Source organism: Fusarium verticillioides, chromosome 1 (assembly GCF_000149555.1).
Source record: "Fusarium verticillioides 7600 chromosome 1, whole genome shotgun sequence".
In the NCBI taxonomy this organism is placed as follows: Eukaryota; Fungi; Ascomycota; class Sordariomycetes; order Hypocreales; family Nectriaceae; genus Fusarium; species Fusarium verticillioides.
In genome coordinates, this window is record NC_031675.1 from 1,423,702 (window position 1) to 1,450,967 (window position 27,266).

Consider the following 27,266-nt stretch of genomic DNA (forward strand, 5'->3'; position numbering starts at 1 on the left):
GCAGGGCAGCCTTCAATAATAAAATGTGTCGTCTTAAGGGCCGGTCCGGCGCATTTGTAGCCCCTAGCATTGAAGTAAATAAAGCGAGCAGTCATTCTCTATTATAGGCTATTTTGATGGTTATGGCGTTGCTAATAGATAGGGGAGTTGACATATAGGGCTTGGATGAAAGAAGAAAATACAGTGAATGACGTTTTAGCGGAACAAATTATGGCAGAATGGGTCTTAATCCCTGGCGCTTCACCAAGTTCTCTTTGTAAACATATCGCCAAAGCTTCAGTTTGGGGGCTATGTGACTGACGAAGTGCCTCTACAGCGCTTAGACCCCGTTATAAAGCTTACGATCTAATTCAAGTATTGCCTACTAGCTTAGCTTACATACGCTCTTGTTTCGTGAATTTATTTGATACTCTTATAATTAGTTGTTTAGGTTAACTTGTTTGTTACGTAGCCCCTGGTAAGGAGATGAGAAGACTGTGAGTGATCGGGCACTTCAATGCTCTCAAATTTGGTTATAAGAAATGAGCCCCCATACTACCTCCAAGACAGTAAACTGAACTAATTGCTGACTATTACCTGTACTGATAGATACTGCTGGACAGTAACGTCTCTTTAGGACATCTGTGATATCCATATCCGTTCATTACTACTGTTGTTTCATTCCATCTGTCTTCACTTACTATTCTTACGCCTTCTTCGAATAACACCATACTTACCTTTGTATTCCACCATTCCTCACTCTATCGTCTTACCTGTTCCTTAGTATCATGCCTGGTAGCAGCTTCCATACGGATGCGTCCAAAAGCCAGCTTAACGGTGGTGGCCTTGGCCTTGTGGACTGCTCTGAGTCCATGGTTGAGTATCAATTTGCAGACGATGAGGGTGAAGGGTCCCAGGCTCAGCTTCGTTCGTTACCTTGTCCTCGTCGGAGCAGCCGCCTCAAGCGGAGAAGGGTTGACTATAATGAAGTGTCGGATATTGACATGGACTTGCCAGCCAAGAGCAGCACTCATGAAGATGAGGGCGACTTTTACAGCGATGGCGAGGAGGAGTCTGACCAGAGTTCCGGGGCCCAATCCGAGACTGCTGAGTTCTCTTCACAAGAAAACAACGTTCCAGATGCCTGTGTGAAGGCACCTGTGAAGGCGAGATCCACGCCCCTCGTGCCCACGTTTACCGAAGCCGACCTGATTTTCCCATTGACTCAGCCTGACGAATTGAAACTATTGGTTCTCTTTGCCTCTTTGCCGCTTCAATCCAGGTAGCACAACTGCAAACGCTGGTGTACTACAGCCGTGAGGAAGCCAGTTATTGCTTGGCAACCTCTGCGATCGACTGGGCTTCGGTTTCTATAGTGGCGGAAGGGCTCGCTCCCAATGACCTCAAGGGTCTATATACTCCTGAAGTCTGCCGTCAATTGTATGAGTCTGATGAAAACGCCGAGATTAGGCGCAAAGCTCTGCTGGGGCCAAATTGCAGAGGCTCAGAGGTGTGTCCTCTTTCGAAGGCGAGAAACCACAGGAAGCGGACCCTTTTGGCTTTAATGGTGTGGATTCAGGTACCTACGGCAGGTGCTTAGCTTTCATACACAGACTCGCCGAACACGAACCGTCGTGTGTTGGGCGCTGCTCTGCGTGCGTCGAGTCCAAAAGTCCTTGCGTGCGCCCTGTGGGAAAGAAGACTTGCGTCACTTGTCCTACACCCGAGAAATGTAGAGACCCATCGCACGAGTATAGAGCATTACCAAGGGGCTCAGAGCAATGTTATATGTGCCTGCAGTTTGTGGGAAACATCTATTCTCACGTCCGCGAGTGTCGTGGTCGATGCCAGAACTGCGTTACAGATGACAAACCCTGCAAGCGTGAAGAGGGAAAACGGGATTGTAATAACTGCCTGACAAAGAAAGCCATCTGCAAAGTTGAAGACAAACTAGCATGCATGGTTCCCTGCCGTTTCTGTGGGAGAGAATACATCAAAAGCATGATTAAAGGCCATCAGAAGCGTTGCCCTGGTAAGTGCAGCAACTGCAAGGACGCCAGGGGCGACGAAGGTCATGAGATTGTCTGCTTCCACCCTCCTCCCTTTACCTCAAGAGGGCCATGCAAAAGATGTGCAGAGATGAGGGACAATCTAGATCGTGGATGCGATGGCGGCTGGAGACGACCCAAGCATCAGAGGTGCGAGACAGAGGATGAAGCCGATGTTGAGGATAACGAGAGCAGCGAGCATGGAGCGGAGGATGCCGACGAGGACAGTGAGAGTTGGGATTAAGAGGCTTGCTTCATGATATTTGGAAGGAGGTTCGTCTTGTCTCTTGTGAGGTTGGTAAAAAGTTGCGCATAAGGTGTCTTTCCATTGGGTTCATATCACTTTTCTTATCTTTTCCCCCTTTATGTCGTGTTTGTTTCCTTTATAGGTAGTCACGTTATTATAGAGTTTAGATTTTCTTAGATATTCAACCAAAACTTTCGTTTCCTCATATCAAAAACCTCATCTGTGCCTTGGTTATGCAATTTCTGCAGAGCATCTTTATTCTGCGTCGAATTTCAGGCCTCATCACCCCATTCTCCTACTCCAAAAGAAAACTTCCTTAGTAAAGGTCCCTCCCCGACAAAAAGACTAGGCATTCTTTCCTTGGGCATCCTCTGGAACATTAGCGCTTTGACGGGCGAATCAACTTGAATAGTCTCGGCAGCTGTACAGCGAAGTTGACAACCTGATTTCAATGAAAAGAGCTTCACAGTCCCATTATCCTGTGCCGCAGCAACGACGTTCAGCTCCGGACTGACATCCCAACCAATGTGAAAGTGAGCCTCGTTGCGGTGCCCGTTAAAATACAGCAGTGGTTTTGTCCCACGAGGGTCACTTGTAAGATAGCGTACGTCGTATAGAGCCATCGAGCTCTTCAATCCCGATGCCAGCACCTGATGTGGGTTTACACTCTTGATATGGGAGATGGAGCTTGCATGATTCGCAAACGACCATTGCGGTTCAGGGGCGCGAAGATCTGTTATCCAAAGCCTGGGTTGTCTCCCACCAGTAAACACAACGTTGTGGTTCCCCTCTTGGAAATCCTGTGCAAACGTTTCTTGTGGGAGTTGTGTACCATTTTGAACGGCTCTTGGAGCAACCACCGAGACGCTCCCCTCGGAATGCATACTAAGGAGGCCTCTGTTAGAGCTGGCAACGCAAATTAGGCCCGAAGATGAAGGTGCGGGTGTGCTATTGTGAACCATCCATTCACCACGGCCCTCGCGAGGGACAGCGACCCTTTGGTAGAGAATTGCTGTTTGCCAGTAAGCAGAGTTCAATACATGGCCAAGCAGAAAGAATAGTTACATTCGCCAAGTAGCCATTTTGGGCAATTGGGGTCCCTATGATTTGACAGTCGTGGAGAGAAGAAGTATATTCCGCATGTGTTGTCAGGCTCGCGCGAAGTCAAGAGTATTGTATGTGAAGGCTGGTGATACTTGATTGATGACATCTGTGGACATCGTACCGCCTCTGTACGGAAAGATAGGGTTCTGCCAGAAGAACTGGGTGCTTCTCGTGAGAAATGAATTCTGCACTATGTCAGTAGATTAAAGCATCTTCCGGCCTCGAAGACCAACTCATCGTTTTGATCTGTAGGAATATAGCTTCCCACCAAAGTCTCCTCATCCAAAGCTGAAATGGCAGGTCAGATATCATGTGAAAGTCATACGTTGCAGCGCTGCAGCCCAAGGACTTACTGGCATAAGAAGCCCCTAGGCCAGTCTTCTCATCATCCCCAGAGACGTAAAAGCACGGCATGTTTGCCCGTCGCTCTCTTGCAAAGCTTGGTGCAAAAGGGACGTTGCCTTTGGCCACTGAGCCTCTTGCCCACGCTGCAGCACCAAGGTCTTCATCCTCTACTCTACCGCGGCCTCTCTCGGCGATATAGGGAAGACCAATCTCCCTCGTAAGGAGTGCGGACGTGACTGTATCTCTGACAACGAAATGGCGCTTAATATGTTTCTTTACTTGGTGTGCTTGGCGTTCAGCGAGTCTTTGAGCCTCGTGCTCAACTTTGCGCCTTTTCACAGCATCCGACGACCAGGCAGCCGACGAGGGCGCCGTATGCGTTTTTTCGATCTTGAAATACTTTTTCTTCTCATTGTCTACCAGAAATGCAAGTAAGTACACAAACTTCAGTTGTTTGCCAGGACTGTACCATAGTAATAGCCAGGGATTTCGCGGTTCATGATCGTCCTTCTAGCACTTGATGGCTTCCACGGCGGCTTTTGAACGGGAAAGGCGGAGTAATGCAGTTTGTGAGAATTTGTGAAGCGGCAAATGTGAGCTGTTGAGATATGGAGGGGGCTTCAGGTTACAACTGATGTCACACTGAGTGGATGGTGCTTAGGCGAGGCTGGAGGAGAGGCCAATCATGGATGGTGGGTCTGCTGACCCAAGTAAAAGACCATGCTGCAGCTGAGTTGAGGAGTTGAGGAGTTGAGGAAAATAGCAATCAAATGAGCACAGGTGCAAGTAGAGGAACTAACATAAACCATCAAAATGAACAGAAAGAACAAGACCAGATAAGACACAGGTTCAAATGAAAGATCACTATGTTTTGGAGGACGATTTATTTATTTTACTTGTATTATTAGGTGTCTAGTAGACGTTCTCTAGGGGTATGAAAGTTTCCTCAACCACTCCAGGAGTCTTAATACTCGGGTGCGAGTAATACAGTTCAAATTTGGACAGAGCGAAAGTGAAAAGTCCGGGCGATGGTGGTCCGGGTATATACCATCTAGTTTACTGAGACTTCTCGTGCTGGGTCGAGACACGCTGAAGAGAAACAACTATGATAGAGTTAATGGACTGAAGGGCAACGTCAAGGCAATGTTTGGAACTTACCGAAATCCTCGAGGGATCGCTGCTTCTGGTTCTGCTTAGGGGACTTGCCGTGCATGAGGTTGTCAAATCCAGTGCTGCCCTGCATAAAGTAGTAGAGACCACCCATGACGCAGAAGACACCGAAAGAGAAGATCCAGATACGGACGACAGCCACAATGCTGGTCTGGCCACCAACGAACCAACCAAAGATACAGAAGAGGGTGGCAAGGATATCGACGATCAGAATGGCACCAGACAGCTGCCAAGAGGGGATGGAAGACCAGAAGGGACCGTTGGCACGAGTGATGAAGATGAGCCAGTTTTCAGTGAGAGAGATCTCAAGGAAGAGAACCTCGTCGATCTTACCGAAGTTCTGGACAATACCACCGTCCTCAGAGTTGGCGTACATGGTAGTAAGGGCAATCCAGGTACCAACAGCCAGGACAACACCGAGAAGAACGGACATACCCCAAAGCTTGGGGAGGTTCCACTTGACGGGAGTCTGAGAGAAGGGAGCATTGTCGTAAGCAATGGCAAGAGTAGCAATATCGGCGAAAATAGCAATGAAAACGACAAGCTCAATGTTCAAGCTCTTGTTGAGAATGGCGATCCAGAGACCAAGGAAGAACTCCATGTGGAGAGACAGAGCGATACGGTAGACAACGTAGGCATACATTCTAGAATACGGTTAGCAGGCAGTCCAGAGTGTTTACGAAAGGCTCAACAAACCGATGGAAGATTTGACGAGACGTCTTCAAAGCATCAATGATAGCACCAAGACCGGGAGCAAGGAAAACAATGTCGGCAGCGGAGCGAGCGGCATCGGAAGCACCCTCAACGGCAATACCGGTATCAGCCTTCTTCAGAGAGGGAGCATCGTTGACACCATCACCAGTCATGGCAACGAGGTAACCACGCTGCTGGAGAATCTCAACGACGTTGTACTTGTGCTGAGGGAAGACCTCGGCGAAACCATCGGCAGCCTCAACGAAATCGTAGACTTCAGAACCAGGCATGTCACCACCACCACCAAGACCAAGACGCTCAGCATTGTAAACGTTTGTACCGAGACCGAGTTGGCGGGAAGTCTCACGAGCAATACCGACGGCATCACCAGTAAGCATCTTGATGGAAAGACCAAGGCGCTTGGCCTCGTTGATAGTGCGGGCAGTATCGTGGCGGGGAGGGTCAGAGCAAGGCATGATACCGAGAATCTCCCAAGCACCCTCACCTCGCTTGCGAGCAACACCGAGAGATCGGAAACCACGGGTAGCGAATTCAGCAACAGTGTTCTTGTAGGCAGCATCAATTTCCTCAGGGATAGGGTGGTCCTCTTCGACAGTCTTGAGAACAAAGAGAGGGGCTCCCTTGACACAGATGATGCGCTCGCCCTGAGGAGACTCAACGACAGCCTGGACCTTCTTGGAGACGGGATCGAAAGGATGGAAATCAAGAACCTTGTACTTGGACAGAACGCTCTTGGCACGAGGGTAGTACTTGAGAGCCTTAAGGAAAGCCTTGTCAATGGCGTCGATACCCTTCTTCTTGCGGGAAGCGGCCAAACAAGCAGTAAGCATCAGGTCATCAGGCTCAACGCCAGCAACGCAGAAAGGCTCAGCGAGAGAGAGCTTGTTCTTGGTCAAAGTTCCAGTCTTGTCAGAGCAGAGAATCTCGACACCAGCCAGAGACTCGATGGCAGAAAGCTTCTGGACAATCGCCTGCTTCTTGGCCAGGTAGGCAGCTCCAACGGCCATAGTGGTTGTGACGACAGCAGGAAGACCAACAGGCACACCGACGATGGTAATTGCCAATGTGAAACGTAGGATGTCGACAACTATTTTAAGGTTAAAATTAGTATAAATAGGTATTAAAAAGATATATTGAACTTACTTCCATTGGATCGATAGAAACTTGAGACCCAAACGACAAGCAGTGTAGCGACGACGAGAACCAAAAGGATTGTGCCGATGCCGTTGAGAACCTCAGTGAAGTGACCAGTACCTCCAGCAGACTGGGAAACAAGGGCAGCAGCTCGGCCGACGAAGGTGTTGTCACCAGTAGCGGTAACGATGATGAAAGCCTCACCTCGCTTGACAGCGGAGGAAGCATAGCAGTTGTCACCAGCGTGTTTGTCGACAGCGAGAGACTCGCCAGTGATGGCAGACTGATCAACCTGGACGAAGCAGCCCTCGGTAACGAAACGACCATCAGCAGGGATAATAGTTCCTTCTTCAACCTGGAGAATATCACCGGGAACAACCTCAGGGGCCTCAACTTCCTTGAGAGTACCGTCACGGAGGACGACAGCCTTGAGAGCGAGAGTCTTTTTGAGTTCCTCCACAATGGAGCCAGCCTGTTATCGTCAGTCAACTGCATTTGTAGATGCCAGCGTTGCCTTGGGGCGGTCTAAAAGTCTTTAGATGGGCCGGGGGGTTGAAAATCACCTGAAACTCTTGGATAAACCCGACACATGCGTTGAGCAGGAGAAGCGCGCAAATGACGCCAAAGTCTATCCAGTCCTCAAGACCAGCAGCGAGAACAGCAGCAGCTTCCTACGAGTCGTTAGCAAAAGAAATCGTCGAGTTTGGTTGAGAAATGATCGAGTTGTCTCCAGTTTTTGTTGGTACAGATGGGAATTTCCTAATTAGGAAATTCATGTGCATTGACCACCAGGTTAGAAAAAACAAGCGCAACACAACACCATGGCTAGTGTCGCGAGCTTCACCAAGAAACAATTTCCAGCAGAAACGATGTAGAACGTGCTACGAGCGTCGGATTTTGCTGATGGTTGGTTCATAGCGTGCAGGAGACCGGGAGAGGGCGAGTACAAAACAAGGTACAAATTCGCTGATCAGAAGCAGAAAATGTGTGAAAAGACAGGAAACGGCGCAGAAACGCTAGGAATACGGGAAACAAGACTGGGAAAAGGATGGAAACGCTGAGAAATCAGGGTAAGGTTAACTGACCATTACAAACTGGATGGGGCCCACGAAAAACATGAGGAACTTGAGGATCATGTTCTCGCGCTCTTCTTTCATCTGGTTGAGGCCCCACTTCTTTCGTCGGTTGATGACTTCGGCCTCAGTCAAACCGACTCGGGAGTCGGTTTGGAGCTGATCTTCGGGTACAACACGGCCACCTCCAGGCTGAGTCTCTTCTTCATCATCGAAGGCGTGGCCATCCTCGGACTCGAGATCCTCGATCAGGGCGTCCATGTCCTCGTCGGGCTCCTCATCCTCGGCGACAGGGGCCTTGGGGGCGTGGGTGGGGGGAGCAGCTTGTCCTCGCTTCTCATCGAAGCCGCCAGTCTCGATGTTGGTGTCCAGCGCAGGAGCGCCGGTCGCCTTCTCTTCAGCCATCGTTGGAGATGATGGAGCAGAGAATGTCGATTATTAGGGGTGTGTAGAGTGCGACTGTAGGTGGGCAGCAAATATTGGGAAATAATAGCTTAGGTTGATGCCGCTTCAGTTGTTGTGTGAGAGAAACAGAGGAACAAGATGGAGTGGAGAGGGAAAAGGGAAGGAAGTGTCTAAGCACCGCACGAAGTTAGGGTCGCTTATGAATGAAGCATTCGTGGGTGAAGAGGAAGGGAAAAAGCAGAAAGTTTGGGTCGGGCGAGAGCTTCTTTTTGAATTGCAAAATAAGATGCGTGAGAAAGCTTGGGCTAGGTTCTTTCCCGGCGAGCTTGCCGGCCCACGCTCGTGCATGCGTTGCATGGCCCCTGCCAACAGACTTTCGGCCCTGATCAAAATGATGGAGACCCGGTCATGAAGTGGGTACCACACCTCAATGCCTGCATATTTCTCCAAGACTGATTGTCTCTCACTTGATGCACGTCTCCATCTTACTCGCTGCTCACTGACTTTCTGTGGCCCCCTCATCACAAGTAGACAAGACAGAGAAGAAGAACACAGATGACCGGGGTCTCATCAAACGGGTCCCACGGCGACGCAGGGCTCCACAGCACAAGATATGGGTCTCTTCCTCTTCCCAAGCCGGGACGGGTGGATTAGGATGGAGCCCATCAGTCACTTCCCACGAGTCTCGCGCAGGTTCCTGGCATGGTCTCTCGCGAATCCCAATATGCCCCAGGTTATGTGCTCCATGCCATCTCCAGGTACGACCGGAAGCTCTTCGAGGTACGAGCTAGCAACAAGGAGCCTCTCTTTTCTCTACTGTACGAATTGATCCGACCTCTCACGGCCCTGCCGACCCAGTCCAATCCATCCATTTCAATTGGATTGGCCATTCACTCATTCATTACACTCATCAATTGCTCTACTTCTGCCGCCATTATGCACACCATAATCAGACTCTAGTATTGCCATTGCCATTCTTCCATATTCGCTCAGTTTTTTCCCTTCTTTTTGCTTCCGTTGCCGATTAAAGCCCGCACACGAGTCGGGATTACCTAGCGAACGACATCTTAGTAGCTAGGTACGTATGTACGGAGTAGAGACATAATCACATCCATGGTCACGGAGGAAAGAAACTTCATCACACCCTCTTGTGGTTCAGCTACACCCTCACTTACCCTAGCCTTCTCATGTCATTGGCCTGGGGAAGGTAAAGTGCGATGTGCTTTCTTTGAATTCGTACTCTAAAGCCTGATGATGCAGTGCTTTTTAATCTTTCAAATAGTTATGCGCGTATTAACTAGAACTTTTATTTCCTGCTGAAGCGCTTTGATCTCTCATTCAATGGAAAATATGAGACGATAGCAAGAAAGTCAATATTCACATTGGGTAGCTGTAACAACGACCAGACAACAACATCTCAGATCAACAAACCCCCATCTCAGTCAATCTCACTCTAACGCAGTAAACAGCGCAGTAGTATCAACATCCACCTGGAAACTAGAGACAGAGCGTGTTAGCCAGCACGCCAGTGTAGGAGCTACCCTTGCCGTACCCGGTAGCGTCGGCTGGCTCAATTTTTCTTACTGCTCTCTTGCTAGGAGCTGGGTTCTCTAGGTTCTCTCACCTCACTAAAATGTTTTTCTCTGGAGCTATGCCTGCAACTTTTTTTCTACAGGGCGTGTCAATTGAGCTAATCAAGCCCGTGCTAGGGTGTAACTCTATGAAACGTCGGTCGCTGCATCTTGCAGACTTGCACGGCCCATTATATGATGCCCCGTTTTTATCGCCCTTGCCCTTGTCCACTCAAGGCAGCCTCTGGTCCTCGGCCCAGCCAGGTTCTGCCTTCTATGCAGGTGCAAAGCACAGTGTGTGGCGGCTCCCAGCGTGGGGAATGGAAACAAGACGGTAATCTCAGCAGTGGGTGCAAAGGAGGAAGCATAGCAAATGCAGTGGGAAAAAAAGAGATTGAGACGGACCAAAGACCAGTTTACATTTCATATGCAGCAAGACTAGACTCAGATAGAGACTCATGCTATGAGATTGCCCTGCCGATAGAGCACAAGGGGGAGAGTGCTCAGCGTAAACAAGAGACAAAACAAAACTCAATTGAGAGCACGTATCTGATAAGCGATAGCTATTGGGTGTCTCATTGATCCAACTGCCCGTGGCTGATAGCTGCTTGATGGCTTACAATGACTGACTGAATGAACGTGACAATGACAACGACAATGGTGACCTCAATATGCTGGCACTAACAATCAGTCATTGACCATCCATGTCACAATTGAGAGCGATTCGCCTCGATCTTGACAAAGCGATGAGATGCAAAGAAGTCAATACAAACAAATCAAAACAATGGCCTGTCCGCCCGCCTGCCTGTCTGGGTTGGGTTTATTTTACATGGGTTGGGGGAATGTCCGCGGGATTGTACATGCTGTGATAGCGCGCAAGTATAGTTTTTACTGATTTAGCTTTACGAAAAACAAGACATCCAGAGAACCCGCAGCTGAGCGAGTAATTTTACTTTCGTATCCGAACTTGCTTATCGCCCTGTTGGTACCTGCCCGCCTACCTACTGTAATGCTCTCCGAACTATCACCAAAGCATCTCCACGGCCATTTACAACACCCATGGACTTTTTGGCTTGAGAGACAGTAAGACACTGTGCATCTCCCGGATCCCGTTGGCTTCCATCCTTCGAGAGCCCCGTTGTACATGTGGGATGGCTCAAAGCCCGGTCCTCGATTGAGTCGATTGTATCGACGTATTGCCTCACTAATGCTAAATTTTGCCTCAAGATAGCATCAAGCCATGTACAACTGTAAGTGTCTGCCTGCCAGCGTCTGGACCTACTAAATACAAAGTCCTCTGCTGTCCTGTAGCGCGCTCTCCATACTGGGGCCCCGGTACCTCTCCTGTATGTCATTGCTGGCCGAGCTTGTACCTGGCGTCAAGCTCCCCGTTTCCGCTGAGGGATTTTCCTCCGTGGAAGGACCCCCCTCCCCATGCCCATGTGCTCTTTTTTCGTTTTTCCGGCTGCGTATCGCTGCTTGTCAAGAATAATGACGACACTGACTTGCCCATCCCCGGCGGTCAGCGAAATCGCGACTCGAGACACTGGAGAAGACAGGAGAAGTCATGATAGGCTCCGCTTCATGAGGAACGGAGAGAACGGATTACCGTTTCTGTCAATCCATCAGCCTTGCTTCGCCATTGAGCTGCTAACAGTCGAGACCCTTATTACATACAGTATCAATGCGAAATGTCACCCTCATGGCCCCTGGAACGCAACGGGAGTCATGGTCCTGATGTGCAATGTTGTGCAATTGCAATGACTCAGTGGCCGATTTCACAATCGTAACGCAGCCATTGACACATCTCGCATGTATAATAGCATTGCATAGATCTTCATAGTTTATCCCACCTTGTGCACATAATGCGCTTTCCTATGGAGATGTTGTTATTTGCGCGCAAAGCGTGTCGTTCAATTTCCTAATTTCCACCTTGAAGCTGGTAGTCGTAAATAACAAGTCGTGCTCATGAGATGACATTAAAAGCCCTCCAGTTTGCCCAGCAAACACATACTAAAGTGCATACATTTATCGATCCGCTACTCTAATTGCAGCATATTTGGGACTGGCCCCACGCGATCTACATCGGGACTGACCTGACTGGGAACTGGTCTGACAATCTCAGATGGGATAGCTTCACAGATCCTGTCCGATGACGACTATGCTGGTCGGTTACTCTGCATCTTCTCAGTCTAGATTCCCTCTGCAAAATTCTTATTCGGCCGACCTATCAGTCGTTGTCCCAAGTCTTGTTTGACCCGGACACGAGAAAGGCATGAGGTTAATTGAACGTAGGGGTCTCAGGCAGGACCGAAACGGGATCGCCGTGTTTCGGGGTGGTCATGATAGTCGTCATTTTATGACAAGTAATCAGACGTATCGCGACAAGCTTTACTGCGGTGTGCCTCGCCTTTGACTAAGTAGTCATGACTTTGAGAAACGATGGCCTGTTATTATGGAACAGTTCCAGGTTCAGCACAGAATACATAAGGGCAAATATGAGCATCCACTGCTCACGAGGCGCATATTGTCACTGTTGAGTGGCAGCCATGTCCAATCGCCTTATCGGCAGCTGGTGAGCCTGTGCTAGCCTTGGCAGCTCGACAGTGATGAATACGGTGCGAGATACGGTCTCGTTCACGAAACGACATGGGCGAGCTTCTGCAGGGCCTCGCCTGGGCTGGATCGGCTTGGCTGCCCTAGCCCTGCCTCTGGCCTTCTCCGTGTTCGTCTAACAAGGACACCGAAGAGATTCACCTTACACGTTCATCTTCCACGCATGAGATGAGGCGCCGTATTAGCGTCTTGGATTCAACCAGCGGCTTAACGCGGGCGAGAGCTATTGGAGAAGTCTTGATTGAACCGCTGAACTTTCTTCATCAGCTACTGAATGGATCTCCATCCAAAACGGCAGACTAGCCTATTTCACCACCAGAGCAAGCCCTGTCCCAACGACGACGGGACCGAGCCTCGCTCAGTTTTAGCGTACAAAAAGAGCGAACATCAGAGATGCTTGACACAAATACCGCGATGCTGGCGAGCTCGCTTAGGGCGGGGCTGACCTCAGTTATTTCTGTCAACTGCCCTCGTGTGAGGTATTATTTAGGTATCATCACAGCTGTTGAAGCCGCTCATGCAGGTGTGCATAACTAACTTATGGACCCAGCTGCACTGGCCAAAAGCCACGCATATTGGAATTTTTCTAGAAGCCGGCCTTTCCATGGCGACCCTTCTTCACCCGTTTATCCAATACTCTTCCTCCCTCTGGACTTGGCCACCGCTGTCAGTGATCACGAAGAACTCTTGTCGCCTCTCGCCAAGCAGCCAAGTCGATTCCAGGCCCGTGTTCTCCTTGTCACTATTGAGCTTGCACAAACGAACCCCGTCAGCTCCAGGGCACCCCATGCCCTTGCTCATGGCTCAAGCCTGTAAAGGTCAGTGCCCCAGAATCCCATCCATCGCCAAAAGCAGCAGTACCCTGAGGCCCTACGTCATTGGAATGACTGAGTTAAAAAGAAGGTGAGACAGTCTATGACCAATGGCGGCGACTGTTTCTCCGATTTGCCTACCTAACCCAGCTCACAGTTCCGGTCCAGTCGGCCTCGCCCTTTCGCGGTTTTTGTTTTTCTTACCTTGTCATATCCACATCCACTTCGCATCGGATTTCATGTGGAGGTACCCCCATGCTTAAACTGGGGGACGTGGTCGCTTTCTTCCGCGGGCTTTTGGCTCTAGCAGCTGGCTGTCGATAAGGTAGGCAAAACTGAACAGGATTTGGTCGGCGCTTTTTTACCCGCGACCTCCGGTGGGTGGACTTCGGCGCCGATGCCTCGGTGTGTCAGTGGGCAATAGATGGAGACCCCACGGACAATTCGCGGTGTACAAGATGTTTTCTTCTCGGTCAACCCTAAATGGTTCGTCGAGTGCCGAAGACGGGACACGGTAAGTCCTGTTTGGTCACGAACTTCTGAAGCTGAGAACGATAGCGCCTGAGTCGCTCGCTCGCTCGCTATAGCGGGTCTGACTCCGATCTTCAGCGAGTCGTTCACCGCACCGGTTTCCGCGGTCCGCTGCTGTTCCTGACTCTTGGAGATTCCATGTCTAGGTTCCATTCCGCGTCTTTTGCTGTTACAAGTTGCCTCATCCAGGGTCCAAATTTTGTGTGCCGCGCCTATCGCTCCCATTACGTTACCGGGCGGTTGGTCTTACACACCAAACTGTATGCTTCAGCCCGCCTACGTAACTTCAACAAGCCTGGTGAAACTTATGTATTGTTACGTCGTGTCCATCCGTCCAAAGCCTACCCTGTTCCTTACACAATATCCGCCACGAACGGCCCCTTGTGTTGTTTACTTGATACAGTAACTATCCTACGTCTTAATCCAACTCTGATATATCACAGGCGAGAGGCAATTGGTATTACAAATGGGGAGATAAACAGCAGCACTAAACAGTTTGCAATCTTTGTAGTCCACTAAACCGCCGACAAGACCGGGTCCAAATTAACTACGACGTGAGGTTTGCATTATGCAGCTCCATCAACGTGGAGTTACTGACTTACACGCACGAGCGAGTGCGTCTATTTTCTTCCAGAAAAACCCGGGGCGCATGAGTGATGTGTCCGCGTAAAGCGATGTCGAAAAACGAACAAGTCCCTCGTCTCACCATGTCGCCCTCGATCGAGCTCTACCCAATCCCCTTTCACGGCTGACGCCAAGTCAACGAGGCATTTCTTGACTGCATATTCGTGCATCTTCCCCATCTTTGCCCGGCTTTGGGCGGATCCGGGGTCGCCCGGGAGGCGCTCAAACTAGGAGGTTGGTGGGCTTGCACCCTGAAAATTGTCTAGGAAACAGAGTCAATCAATTGGTCATATTGATTGGTCGGTTCATCTGGTGAGGGAATTCAAAGGCCATGAAACGATCCAAGCAAATAGACTTGACCTAGACTCCTCTTACTGGCAATATCGCTCACTCTGTTCGATACTCTTGCATAATAGTAAACATGGACTCTGGTCATTGAATCATTCACCTTACCATTTGCGGGTAAAACCTCAGCATGGACTTGTTAGACAGACAGTAGCCGGGACTAGGGAATGGCAATAGTGGCACGCTCGCTGCGTAGCATGCGGGATATTGATGAGCTTAATGTCAAATCTGGAAGGTCTCAGCATCAGTCATTGGCTGCACCTTCCACATCCTCAGATCTACCCCAACACAATCACCTCCTCCCAATGCTCACGTCCCGCGGGAGATGATGCTGCCGGATACTTTTCTTCCTACAGCCTCACTTTTTTGCTTCTCCATCCCCATCTCTATCTTCACCTGTGACCTACATACATACGCACGACAGGCCTGCCCAGGCCAGACCGCACTATCAAGAACACCGCTCCACCCCAGTTTCCTTGGCGACAGCAACAGTGCACAATTGCGGAGAGCGAAGAGCTTCCTTGAACAGCCAAGCCTTCACTCGACTCAAGGGACTTCACTGATGGAGTCGAGTGCTACCTTGACTGTCCATGTCCCTGGATGTTGTTGTGCCTACCAGCACCCGCTCCGACTTTCTTATTCATGCGCTCTCCGCCACAGTCTGGGGTAGACTGTTCATCTGATAGGGGTTGTCGAAGCATGGGCTTGACTTGACTAGATGGTGACTTGATCAAATGATCTTGTGCCTATTTGCGCCATGTGCTTGCGTCTTGTGAACCACAAAAGAAGATTCGTGAGGATCAGCATGACAGACCAAAATCGCATTGCTGTCCCTCTGCTGACGTTACTCAGAGGCTGAGGCGGTCTATCAACAAGTCATGGTTTATCCGAAAACGAAAGATGATACGTGAATCTGGCACGATGCGCATACGTCACTCGAGATCCTTCTTGCCTGATCTCTATTTTCAGAGCGGAGAAATCTCGAAATCTCGCAGTGCTGTCACCGTCAAAACTCCGGTCTCGCGATGATTGCACATTTGCCTGTATGTCTAACACATACAGCCGGTTTGATCTGGAGACGTCGAACTAGAATCTTCAGCCTGTTCTCCAAATCCTACCCCCAACAACCCCAAATAGCCATCGCAAATTGAAATGCAGGGATTTATAACTTGCCCGCATGTGAGACCCGCATGTACCGATCCACGCGATTTGGCTTGCACGCGACCTTCGGCAGTCAAGCAGTCGAACTTACTATTGGCTGGCCCTGAACCACATCCTTCGCTAAGTCCAGCTTGGATTGTCAATCTCACTGTATTGTCACGGCTCTATCGCAGAGTCTTGGTAAGTCGGAAGCTGCGGTATTAACGGCTTCTGGATTGCAACTATTATCTGGCCGGTGATGGTACATACTGTTATCAAAGCCTCACCGGAGGCGGCGACGTGGCTAGGGCTTAGGACCGATAACTCTGGTTTTGCAAAAACTGGCATGGTGCTCTAGCACTCTTGCTCCACCATGATGGATGCTCGTTCCTGGTATCCACTTCTTTTCCCTTCCACTAACTCAGCACGCCAACTTGCCGCCGCTGGCCGTACCATGTCTTCATGGTACCGAGTACCAGCCGAGTCGAGCGCTCAGAAAGTCCAGGCCCTGTCAGGTGCCGGACATTACTTTCCCAAAGACAGACAGAAAGCTCAGAGAAGCACTAAGCGCCTTGAGCTAAAGGCCCCAAACGCGGCTTTTTTTTGCTGTTTTCTTTACATACGTGTCTGTTCCTGGTAGTCTATGTGACAACCCACCTACCTACTGTCACTTGTCCCTGCCAAAGTGCCTCGCCGTTGGCTGGCGCCAGTAAATGAGGCTCTTGCGCCCATTTCATTGCTCCAGCTCCCCCATGACAGTCTCCACGAAAGCCCCCGTATCTCTCTGGCATCCTATCTATCCGTGCCGTCATTCCCGGAATTGCAAATTTATTTGTTCAATCGCGAATCGGATATGATGTCAATGCTATAGGTTGTCTGGAGAAATTGGACTGGAGAATCTGCTCGACCATTGAGTATTTTCGTATGTTACCTTAACATATGCCTGAAACAATCCCGTCGGATATTCGACAACGGTGTGTCCGCCTTCAACACGATTAGGATTGGCGTTTATTAAGAGACAAGTCTCGATCTTGCTGGTCCTGGTTGATAAAACCTATATCTTGTTTCCAATCCAAGCTAGTAACTCTGTCGGTGCGATCGGCATTTACCAGTACAGCTCATAACAGGTCGTGTCGCAGTGCAAAGGTTGTAGCGAGGCTCTGCCGCGACCTCGATAGTTGCGCGCCACGCCTTCACACCGTGCTGGGCCTGGTATTTCAGAGCATATACATACGAGAAGGACCAGGATCAGTGATCGACGATGGATAACACCTTAGCGGTCAGCTTCCGATGGTGACTTTGTTTGTGTCGCCGTTAAGAGTCTCCATCTTAAAAAGGAATTTATCCAGGCTCCACGAGTCTCCAAACCTTGGTGTGGGATTTGATGGAGAAGAATCACCTCTCGCTGGCTAAACTTACCTTTGGCTAGTCAATAACGAAAACTGGAGCATACGACTCGATAATGGATGGACGGACCTGAGGCTGCCGGAGGACCCTGCATCTCATCCCAACAACTAATTCACTCATACAATTTTGAGCGATTCATACGTGAGAGTTGATATTGCGCGGGTAACTCCATAGTGAACTGCGGAAGTCTGCATCCTGACCTATACCTACTAATTCCGCCTCGGGGCACTCATAAAAGTTGTAATTAAGTACAAGTCCCCAAACTGGGGAGTTGGCGCGACTCGCGACTTGGGGAATACCACGGAGCAGAAGACGGACATACGTCAAAGGTCAAGCAAACATGTTGACAACCATGCGACTCTTTGAGCCGTATCAATTGCTTACGCGCAAAGGATGCCACACCCCGGATTTTGGCCGGAAGACCAATTCGCCTCAATGCTCGGCTTTGGCGGACATCAACTCGACTCAAAGTAAGGCTTAGGTCAGTGTTATCGTCAGCCATGTTCTCAGACGAAGAGGCACATGAGAGTATTTTGTCCATTGCCCACATTCATTCATGCAGCTGCATTGAGGTCCAGAGCCAATCTTGACTTCCTTCTCTCCGGAGATGCCAAGAGTCTCGAAGCGAGGAACGACCGGTTGATGAAACAACTGGCCTCGGTCGTTGGACAAACAACTCAGTCGCTGACTGAAACGAGAGTGTTTCCTTTGCACCAGGAGCGCTGTGGCACGGCCAAGATGGATGTGCGTTGCGCAAAGTTGCGCGTAGCGAAGAGCATATTCACCTCAACTTTCTTTTTAGGTCGCATGGTACTGTGCCCCTAGTGCAGCCTCCCGTATGGTATGCACTGGTGGATGGGCGGTCTTCACTTGCCCATGGAGTATACTGCCTGAAGAACATCTGATCCATGAGAGACTGCAATACGCTCAATCTGACAATGGCTCGATTTGCATGTGTGCTTAATCAAGCCTTGTCGTACACTGATATTTATGGCTTCCGAGCAGACCGTTTTCCCCCTCATATATAATAAGCCTCGCAGATCGGGAGCGACATCACATATGTGAGCCCAGTACTCCGTAACACAGCTGCTGGTTTCAAAGAGGCGTCGTCATTTTTGTGTCGCCAGGAGTCGCAATTCAAATTCACTCACCACCCGTGTGTCCATGAACTTCTACAAGCCTCGATGATTGACGCGTCCTGTTAATCTTGAAATTGGTCACGAACATAGCCTCGTTGACTTGATTTCGGAATCCGATGTATGCCAGAGGACGTGCATTTAGTCGTCCAGCCCTATGTTTCCAAGTCGATCATCCAAGATACCAAGGCGGCGACTACCGATGCCAACACTTTTGATGCCACAAATATGAATCTTGGCTCTCGGCTGATGGCTTTCTTTTCCACACGCCCAGCCTTGGCCAGATGAACCAAGGCTTGATAGCCAAGAGCCAAGACATGTGTTCTTGGTGTTCGATTTCTGTTACCGCCACCAAACCATACGACAGTTATATGTCCTGCGCGTTGTACCCAGACTTGCATTTGAGGCTATATCGACAGGGTCTTCGTCTAGACTCGTAGAGCAACGTGAGTATTTGTCCGGATCACTAACATATGCACGCTTTTGCAGGCTGAGCCTGGGCAGCATAATACATCATCGTCCAGACCGTGTAAAACAGCATGAAAGTATAGATCCAGACTCTTATCAGTCCACTCTGGAGCTACGTACAACGAAACTCTCCTTGCCGTATTTGGCAACGATTGAGGCACAGTGGATGGATATTTACAATCGAGCTCTCTGTTGTTCCGTCTTGGCCTGACTCGGTCAGTCCCGTGGTGCTTCGGTTTTTCTGTGACCTTTGCTTTTTTTTCCGGCCATGCAAGTGCGTGCTTGGTACTTGGTAGAAAGTTTCTGGATTATCTTGGTATGGCTATGGATGACATGCATGCACGATGAAGGGATGGATGGACCTCGAGTGGCTCCGTTAATTTCGGACTTGACAGGAAGCAGATATTTGTTTTTCTGTCGTCGCGATTTGAGCGGCAGGTCAGTGGGTATGAGGTAAGATTACAGCGTGCTTTGGGCGTGGGATGGGCATATGACCATGGTTTCAGTTCAGCGCGGAGTGTTTACTGTAATCGATTGATCGATTGATTGGTATGCAGTCGGATATTGCGCTGGAGCCAAACTGTGGATGAAGGGATCCATCCGCGCGACAATTAGTTAGTTGCATCTCAAAGGGTTTAGCACAAGGGATTTCTAATTTTGGGGCTTCGAGACAAGTGCGATATGTGTCTCTTGTTAAGTTAGGACCATGTTGTTACGTAGCGGCAGATAATGATGGATATCCCTGCCTGAGCATGTTGGTTGTTTATCTTTTCTGTATCACCTGAATGCGTAATTTCGAGGCTGAAGGGGTAGAGACATCACAGCCAGTCAAGCTCTGAGTCAGTTTACGTACCTTGTCTTAAAAGAGAATACTCAACATACTAGTTAATACTTCTACATCAAATAACAACTGTCATATCAAAGTCTATCTCTAAAAGGACCGTCGGTGATCAATCCAACCTAGTCAGGGGGAAATCTCGCACTATACCCCAATCGAGCCCCATGGGGGGGTTTTGGTGATAACCGAACCTTGTTTCTGACAACAGAGGACAAGTAAAAAGTACAGTAATCTATTGTTAATCTATTGTAAACGGTATCGATGAAAGGCTAGCCATGTGAATGAACGGTATTAATGAGTTCATTGCTGCCTGAAATAATGGCTCTGTCGATCTGTCGACTTTATTTTAACTACCGACGGTGAGGGCTTCGATCGTCACGGTCTGTCTTGTCTCAGCGGTGCAAGTGTTGTTGGTGAGTACTTCAGGGATAGACGATCGTGATCGCTTTGACGTGCTCGTGAGGAGTTGCAGGGAGGGAGGGATGTTAAGATTACTGCGACGATCGAAATGCTGGCAAGAGTGGTGAGTTTGGTGGAGGTTACCCTGTACTAAGCTGATGGAGCGCCTCAGTGCAAGGAGGGATGAAACTTGCTGCAATGTATAACTATGGCTTCTGTTGACTGATAATGTGGTTGGGGATGAATTACGTGCACGGGGCAGTATGTTGAAGCAAGGAGTTAAGTTTAGGTTGAGTTAAGTGATGTGTTGTTATGTTGACATGAAGAGCCCCAAGTTCCCATGACGAGGCTGACAGCCGTCTATTTGAACAACGAATTACACTAAAAGAAACATAGGAGGGCACAGCCAACCTCTCCTGTGATGTGTACTAGTGAAAAGAGCGGCACTTTTATTCCTTTACTGAACTAAGCTTGCCAACTCACAGGACTATGCAGAAAGGGACCTATCACCTGAGATACCTTGTCCATATAAGCACACGGAGAGACATACATTTGAAACAAAGACGAGTGGTATTATTGCTGTGTTATCGATATAAACTGTCGGGACATCGATATCAACAAGCTTGATGCACTTCTTCGTTTAACCTTTCGACGTGACCCAGGAAGAAGCCATAAAGGCTTTCAGATACATGTACAGCTCATAATCACAGAGGCCCAAAGACAAACAAGGACAAACATATACAAATGAATAAATAGATTCCTCTAAAGACAAACTAGAAAAAGTATTGAAGGGAAGGCTTTGTTCTCGTACTGGGGCGTGGGTGAGTGATTCAAGCTGCATGAGGCGATACACCCGATGAGGGAAGACACTCAATCATACAGAGCCACAAGTTGCTCATACAAGCATAAACACAAGTTCAAGTGAACAAAATGACATAGGAGACCTTCTTTATTGGGTTGACAGATAAATAGGACTTATCTGTACAAACATAACCATGACCGCCAAGGTCAAGTTCTGAGTTGATTACCCTGCAGTTAGGCGGAAATGTTGTCAAACCATGTAACTCGACAAGAACGAGACAACACGACCAGTTCAGAACATTAAAGCCTCTAGGGGATGCTGGTAATCCATGTGAGAGCGGGTATAAGAAGAAAGACAATGAAAAAGACTTCACTCCCAGAGGCAGCATGTGTCCCTCCCGGATTACACCATTCAAACTTCAAGATCGATAATCACAAGTGTTTCACTGCCAAGAGATATCCTTCTGTAAAACAAGAAACAGAGACCAAGTATCTTCGGATTATTTACTAGTCGCGCTCGCTATGAAATGGGTTCGAAGCAAACATCACTAACGAGGGAGCAATGGCAGCAAACAACCACTATAGAAGCAAACGACATATTGTATCCAGATACTACGACATGCATAAGGCATTAAGATAGCTAGTAGATGCGAAAGGACATCACCAATATGTCAAGCCTCTCAACATACAATACTGGAACTGGGGGGCACTACTGAATCACCCGGCGACTACCACGGCAGAACCGAACTCACAAGCACGATTTGACAAGGCACAAGCATTTAGTGGAATACCATAAACTTTTCATTTGTAGCCAACAAAGCTACGTGGGGTCAAGAGCCCCTCATCAAACAAATAAAAACACATCTGGTCGTCAATGCGCCTGCACGAAGCCGTCAATCACAACTGTCTGCCCCCCAACTGATGCAAGAAGCCGTCTCCCGAAGCCAAGCCCTCGTGTAGGCCTTAGAACCATGTTGCCAACGCCGCCTTCTTCGTTGCTTAAAGCAACCAGGGAAATCAACAATAAAACAACAAATGTCCTCCCATTTCCATACCTGGGTATCATTACATAATCTTGTGCGTCATCCTGGGAAGAAACCTTTACTTATTTGTGGGATCAGGGAATGTGAAGCCAGCGGGAAAGTTGGGCATGCCATTTGGCAGTGTGCCAATCCCAAAGGGGAACGAGGCAACCATGTTCTGTCCATCCTGAGCAAGGTCGTGGTGATCGTCCCGACGATTGTGGCCGTTGGAGCCGTTGTCTCTACTTCGACGCCAACGGGAGAGGTCTTCGTCCCGATTGCGAGTTGACTTGGGTCCGTTGCTACCGCCCTTGTCCGTTTGCATGCGTCGACTGATGGCCTTGGATGAGACTCCAGCTCCGATCTCGATATCGGGCTCCTCCACTGACAGGCCAGTCTCAATGGGTTGTCCACCGCTGCCGCCAAAGGGGGCGGTCAACATCCACTTGCGATCAGCTTCCGTCAACTTGTGGATAGGAATGACGCTGACACCCGTTGAATAGTCGCTACAGTCCCGAGGGCCGAAACCAACACCCCAACGAGTCTGATAAAGTTAGCTCGAATCAATATCCAGAGGGAGACTACAGTCACTTACACGAAGGGGCACTTCTAGATTGCGGGAGTCCTCAGTGCCTTGCTTGGCGTTGACAGCATCCTGTCGGCTAAGCATCTTTACGAAAGCATGCCGCTTGTCCTTGTTGACAATGCATGTTTGCACCGTACCAAAGCGGCCAAAAATACCGCGCAATTCACTCTCAGAGCAGCTGTTCCTTGGTTAGTTAACGCGATACGAATACATATGAGGATACACCTACGTTACTCCACCAACAAACAATGTTCGGCTATAGACCTTGATGTGTCCAGGTGGAAGATTTGGATCATACTCGACCCATTTGTCGGCTGAGCCTTGTTCATGAAGCGGGGTCTCACTTCGTCCACGGTGTCCATGAGGGCTACGCTGGCGATATTCACCTCCGCGGCGGTCGTCATGACGACCACGGTTAGGAGAGTCACGGGCATAGTCTAGGCGATCACGTCCATTTCGAGGAGAGCCACGACCACCCCAGCCACGGTCAGGAGATCGCGAACGAGAGCGTCCATGGAATCTAGGAGGAGATCTTGTATGGCCGTAGCCTGGCATACGTGAGTCCTCTGGCTTGCCTGAAGGGCCACCCCATGCAGCTTGCCCAGGAATTTGAGGACTCTGTGCATAAGGAGCAGGCTGCTGAGCTGGGGGAGCGCCAGGTGCAGCCGCGGCTCCTGGACCACCCAAACTTTGAATGAGAGCAGGAATCTTATCAAATGGAATACCTTGGTCAGCGAGCGCCTTAATCAGAATGATCTGTTGCTGGGTGCTTGGATCAAGCCCAAGGCCAGGTGCTGCACTGGGCATGGCCCCATTGACCGGATTAGGTGGGTTACTTGGGATGTTCAGAGGAGAGCCTGCATATCCATTCTGAGCCCCCATATGTGGGAGGCTGAAAGGAAGAGACGACACATTTACGGGTTGCGACGCCGGAGGATACGATACTGGCGGCGTAGCAGATGATACTGGTTGAAGTGACGCGACAGCTGGCATGTTATACGGTGCTGTGGGAGCCGGCAAGGGGTTACCAGGAGGAGCGGTTGTGTTTTGACGAGCAATGTTAGCCAAAGCCTCAAGAATAGATATGCCGCTAGGGGCTGGAGCAGCTGAAGTCGTAGGGGGAGCTGAAGCGCTGCCTTGCTGCGAGCCTAGCACATTGGGAGGCGGGCTACCGGGAGGAGTTGTCGATTCATCTATAACATCACATGGGTTAGACTACAAGTGTGTTCGAGACGATAAAGCAGTACCGCTTGGTCATATGACGCCAGGTGTGATACTGCTTGCGTGAAAAAACGTACTCTGTGGTGGTGCGTTGAGCTTCTCTCTAAAAGACTCGAGCATTGGAGTAGGGAATGTCTGACCCTTCTCCCAGATATCAAGGAGCTTCTTAATCTTTTCCTACACGGTGGATTATGTGTGAGTTACGATCCAAATAAACAGTGCAAAGGTCAAATATGTCGAGGAACGAAGGTGGTCAACAGAAGCGCCTTGCAAGGCGCTCCAGTGTGCGCGGCACGTGGCAGTGACTGGTTGCCAGCTACATGAGGGTGATAGTCAGATATGCGTACCTTTTGTTCTTCCGGGGCGGATTGCAGGATGTCATTCATCAAAACAGGCATGAGTTCTGTCACTCGGTTGACGCCAGCGGCATAGGTTCCATCCGGGGCAGAGCTGTTAATTGTCTGTGCCTGTGCCTTGGCTTGCTCGAGCCATTTCCGGGTTACAGAGTCTACGACGTAGAGTACCCCCAACTTGTGTGTTCCTGGTGTCTTTTTGAAGTGTGTGAAGATTTTCTGGATGAGAACGGATTCGGCCTGTTGGGACAAACGTTTAGCGATTGTTTGGCATTGCAAATGGAGATGTTTGGTTAAAGCTTACCTGGATGTTGGAAACGCAAAGAGAGGTCAAACTGGTGATGCGAGATCCGGACACACCTGGTGGCTTTAAGTTGAGCATAGCCTGGAGACCAGCCTCCAAATCCGCGACTGCGGACGCCATGGTGATTTGTTTGAAGTGATTGTGATGTTTGTAGTGCTTGTATGGTAGACTGGAGTAGTCGACGAGCTACGCGTGATGACTCAAAATGTGATGCGCTCCAGATATGGCCCGACAGTGAAATGACCAGAAGTGGGCGATACCACTTGAAATGAGATGCCTGCAGCACGAGAGGGAAGCGAGGCAAGGGTAAGAGATGCAGAAGAATATTTCTGTCTGAATCAAAATTTCTTTGGCGCGTTATTCAGGTACGAGAGCTTAAGCGGGTACTTCCTTCCTTAGGTGGGCAGGTAGAGATTTTTTTTTTTTTTTACGCAGTCGCGACTGGCGAGATAAGTAGTAGTAAGCAGTACGAGAGCAGCCCAGTTATTGTAAGATAAAGTAATGTATCAGCTGGAAATATGCGACGCAAGTACAAATAGAGAAGGCAGGCCTCAGGAGTACGGGTACGACTTGTGCGAGAGAAAGCTCTTCTACTGTTTGCGTCAGGAGCGCGACGAGTCACGAGATTGTGCAGTGGGCGATAAAGCCAACAGAGACCGTCAAACGGGGAAAAAGTTGTCAGTACTAGAGACAGGGCCGTAAAATTACTGCACTGGCGTTGTTTGCGTGTTGGCCTCGATGGGCGTTGTCGTCAAGAGTGATGCTGCTCTTTTCTTGGTTTGTGAGGTGATGATGGATGAAGTGAGAGGAGAAAAGCTGAGGCGAAAGAGCGTGACAGGTGGGGCAGCCTTTTTAAGTGTCGCAGTTTGGTTCCAGCTCACTCAAATCTTTATTCCGGGTTTGGTTTTGGTGGTTTTAAAAGTTTATCCGGCGCCGACCCAGAAAAGGAAAGCCCATGAACCTCAACCAAACACTATGGCCAGCCGAGTACTACAGTAAATCAGGCATTCACCACCAATGATGAGATAAAGCAAGGTATTTCCGTTCTCATTTGTAACAGATATCGGTTTCCAGGTTATCTATGGCTGTTTCTTTCTTATTACAGATTCTTCTCCGACTGTATACAATACGTAAGTTACCTTACTGGATAACAAAGCAGTGAAATTAACTGCAACCATGTACGGAGTACACCTGACTGATCTACTCCGTATTTATATTCTATATTCACGCGGTAAGCTCTGCTGCTTGAAGGTAGTCCTAGCTAATGTATGTATGTAAGCCAGTCTGCTCTGAGTGTCAAATGCAGTTACATGTTAGAAAACTTAAGATTCATATATGCTTTGCAACCACTAGGTCATCATCCAGTTTACATAACCAGGGACCTATCCTGTTACATTTCCGGACTGAATCCGTAACAAGCTTTTAGTGTAAGTGGAGTGCATGATACCCTAGATAAGGACACAGACAAGACGAGGCCTACATAAGAGAAGGGAATTCTGTAAATGCGCGATTTCTTGTTGATTTTATGTAGTCTGTACGTAAAACTCGATGGGAAGCATGCATTTCAGCTAAAATGCTGCGGCAATAAGGATGCTATGTCGTTTGTATCAAGGATGCTGAGCGCCTAGATCACGAAGCGATACGTGAAATGAATCTCTAACAATCAATCATAGATTTTTGAGGGATCCACGATGCATGCATCATGATTATTGAAGAAAGGTATGACAAGAAACGGCAAGTTGCTGTAAGCCATTGGATGGTGCTTGGAGACAGCATCACAAGACAGGATAGCCGATAGTGTTGGTTTTGAAACAGCCGAGGTGACCGGGCGATCGGAAATACTATATTGAGTTGAGCACTTGATTCAAACAGGTTTCGAGATCAGATGTGATTATCTTGGAGAACGGCGGTTAGAGATGAGCTGTCCGGATGCTCCGTAGTGACCTTCTACTGGCCGGATGGAAGGGTACGTCGGCAGTCCGAAGCGCTGGCGGCGCTGGCTCGGAGGCCCGGCGATGGATCACGGTAGTTCCGGGTCGTCTTGTCCTCGTGTTTAATTCTAGGTCCGACGAATCCATCTTTGGTTCTGACGTCAAATCGATAATGGCCAGCATGACCGAGGTCCCACGAGCAATGAACCAAACAAATGAGTTGGTTGGGAAGGTATCTCCACTTGTTCTCCCAGGGGGCTCGTCTTGGTGGAGCCAAGAGCATTTCCATCATGGAGACAATATTCGGAGGGTACAACAGTTCCGAAGTTGTCATGATGAGGGAAAATTTCGACGTTGAATGTAAACAACAGGGGGTAGAGCCTGGCTGGATAGATCTTGACTGATTCCTTTTGACTCCATGCTCCCGCATATTGCCAGATATCGATAAATGTTGAGAAACACACAGATAACAATCTGGTGCCGAGAAGCAGCCGCAAGCCCCCCATTATCCTATCCTGTTTGTTTGTCCTCACAAGCCAAGCCAACGCAACCCCCAGACCCAAGACAGAAGCTTAGACTATCACTAGCTGTTGGGGTTCCATCCTGTATTTGGGAGGTAAGAATACCTGAGACTTCTATCTTGAGCGACAAAAAGACTTCAGTAGATCTCTTGCAGCAATAGTGGAAATTTAGACCAGTTATTTTGGCAGCCTTGCTCATGGTCCAAAGTTTTCTTGCTCCCTAAAGCCTGCATCTCGGCCATTTGGGGGAGGGCTTGGAGTGCGTCGAATTGGAGCTTGAGAACGCGGGAGAGGGACAGGGATTGGGGCCGAAATTTTGGGGCTTGCAGATGCAGGTTGAGGGGCCCGCGGTAAATGTGCCTCTAGAGTCGTAGCTCAGTCACTTTTTTCTTCTTCTGCTTGTGCAACCTCATCAAAATAA

General features: G+C 49.2%; 7 protein-coding genes across 7 annotated transcripts; 3 read left to right on the forward strand and 4 right to left on the reverse strand.

The window, feature by feature from the left end:
* Positions 1-767: 767 nt before the first annotated feature.
* On the forward strand, positions 768-2,271 carry FVEG_16607 (hypothetical protein; the record flags this gene model as incomplete). The annotated part of the gene is made up of 2 exons (XM_018905850.1): positions 768-1,261; positions 2,040-2,271. 2 exons carry the CDS (start codon positions 768-770, stop codon positions 2,269-2,271), a joined length of 726 nt encoding a protein of 241 aa, XP_018756405.1.
* Positions 2,272-2,546: 275 nt separating this feature from the next.
* On the reverse strand, positions 2,547-4,223 carry FVEG_09503 (hypothetical protein; the record flags this gene model as incomplete). The annotated part of the gene is made up of 5 exons (XM_018898503.1): positions 2,547-3,286; positions 3,340-3,563; positions 3,612-3,666; positions 3,732-4,139; positions 4,193-4,223. The coding sequence occupies 5 exons, from the start codon at positions 4,221-4,223 to the stop codon at positions 2,547-2,549; spliced, it is 1,458 nt and encodes a 485-aa protein (XP_018756404.1).
* A 556-nt stretch (positions 4,224-4,779) lies between these two features.
* Positions 4,780-8,219, reverse strand: FVEG_09502 (plasma membrane ATPase; the record flags this gene model as incomplete). Its single annotated transcript, XM_018898502.1, has 6 exons — positions 4,780-4,826; positions 4,882-5,537; positions 5,590-6,694; positions 6,751-7,213; positions 7,305-7,412; positions 7,827-8,219. 6 exons carry the CDS (start codon positions 8,217-8,219, stop codon positions 4,780-4,782), a joined length of 2,772 nt encoding a protein of 923 aa, XP_018756403.1.
* A 2,444-nt stretch (positions 8,220-10,663) lies between these two features.
* FVEG_16606 (hypothetical protein) lies at positions 10,664-11,353 on the reverse strand. Its single transcript, XM_018905849.1, has one exon. It carries the CDS (start codon positions 11,143-11,145, stop codon positions 10,792-10,794), a length of 354 nt encoding a protein of 117 aa, XP_018756402.1. The 5' UTR covers positions 11,146-11,353; the 3' UTR covers positions 10,664-10,791.
* Positions 11,354-13,010: 1,657 nt separating this feature from the next.
* Positions 13,011-13,479, forward strand: FVEG_16605 (hypothetical protein; the record flags this gene model as incomplete). Its single annotated transcript, XM_018905848.1, has 2 exons — positions 13,011-13,224; positions 13,376-13,479. Coding segments are annotated over 2 exons (318 nt in total), but the record flags the coding sequence as incomplete, so codon positions are not given.
* A 163-nt stretch (positions 13,480-13,642) lies between these two features.
* Positions 13,643-14,268, forward strand: FVEG_16604 (hypothetical protein; the record flags this gene model as incomplete). The annotated part of the gene is made up of 2 exons (XM_018905847.1): positions 13,643-13,732; positions 13,777-14,268. The coding sequence occupies 2 exons, from the start codon at positions 13,643-13,645 to the stop codon at positions 14,266-14,268; spliced, it is 582 nt and encodes a 193-aa protein (XP_018756400.1).
* A 7,340-nt stretch (positions 14,269-21,608) lies between these two features.
* On the reverse strand, positions 21,609-25,258 carry FVEG_09501 (hypothetical protein). Its single transcript, XM_018898501.1, has 6 exons — positions 24,394-25,258; positions 24,084-24,329; positions 23,814-23,913; positions 22,745-23,708; positions 22,525-22,693; positions 21,609-22,473 (listed from the first exon to the last, which is right to left on the reverse strand). Exons 1-6 carry the CDS (start codon positions 24,511-24,513, stop codon positions 22,009-22,011), a joined length of 2,064 nt encoding a protein of 687 aa, XP_018756399.1. The 5' UTR covers positions 24,514-25,258; the 3' UTR covers positions 21,609-22,008.
* Between the last annotated feature and the right edge of the window lie 2,008 nt (positions 25,259-27,266).

Excerpts from the sequence above, each read along its gene's own strand:
- FVEG_16606 (XM_018905849.1), bottom strand. The coding sequence starts at position 11,145 with ATGACATACAGGAGAGGTACCGGGGCCCCAGTATGGAGAGCGCGCTAC.
- FVEG_09501 (XM_018898501.1), bottom strand. The coding sequence starts at position 24,513 with ATGGCGTCCGCAGTCGCGGATTTGGAGGCTGGTCTCCAGGCTATGCTC. Across the intron at positions 23,914-24,083 it reads CCGCCCCGGAAGAACAAAAG|GAAAAGATTAAGAAGCTCCT; the intron begins GTACGCATATCT and ends TCCACCGTGTAG. Across the intron at positions 23,709-23,813 it reads GCTCAACGCACCACCACAGA|ATGAATCGACAACTCCTCCC; the intron begins GTACGTTTTTTC and ends GTGATGTTATAG.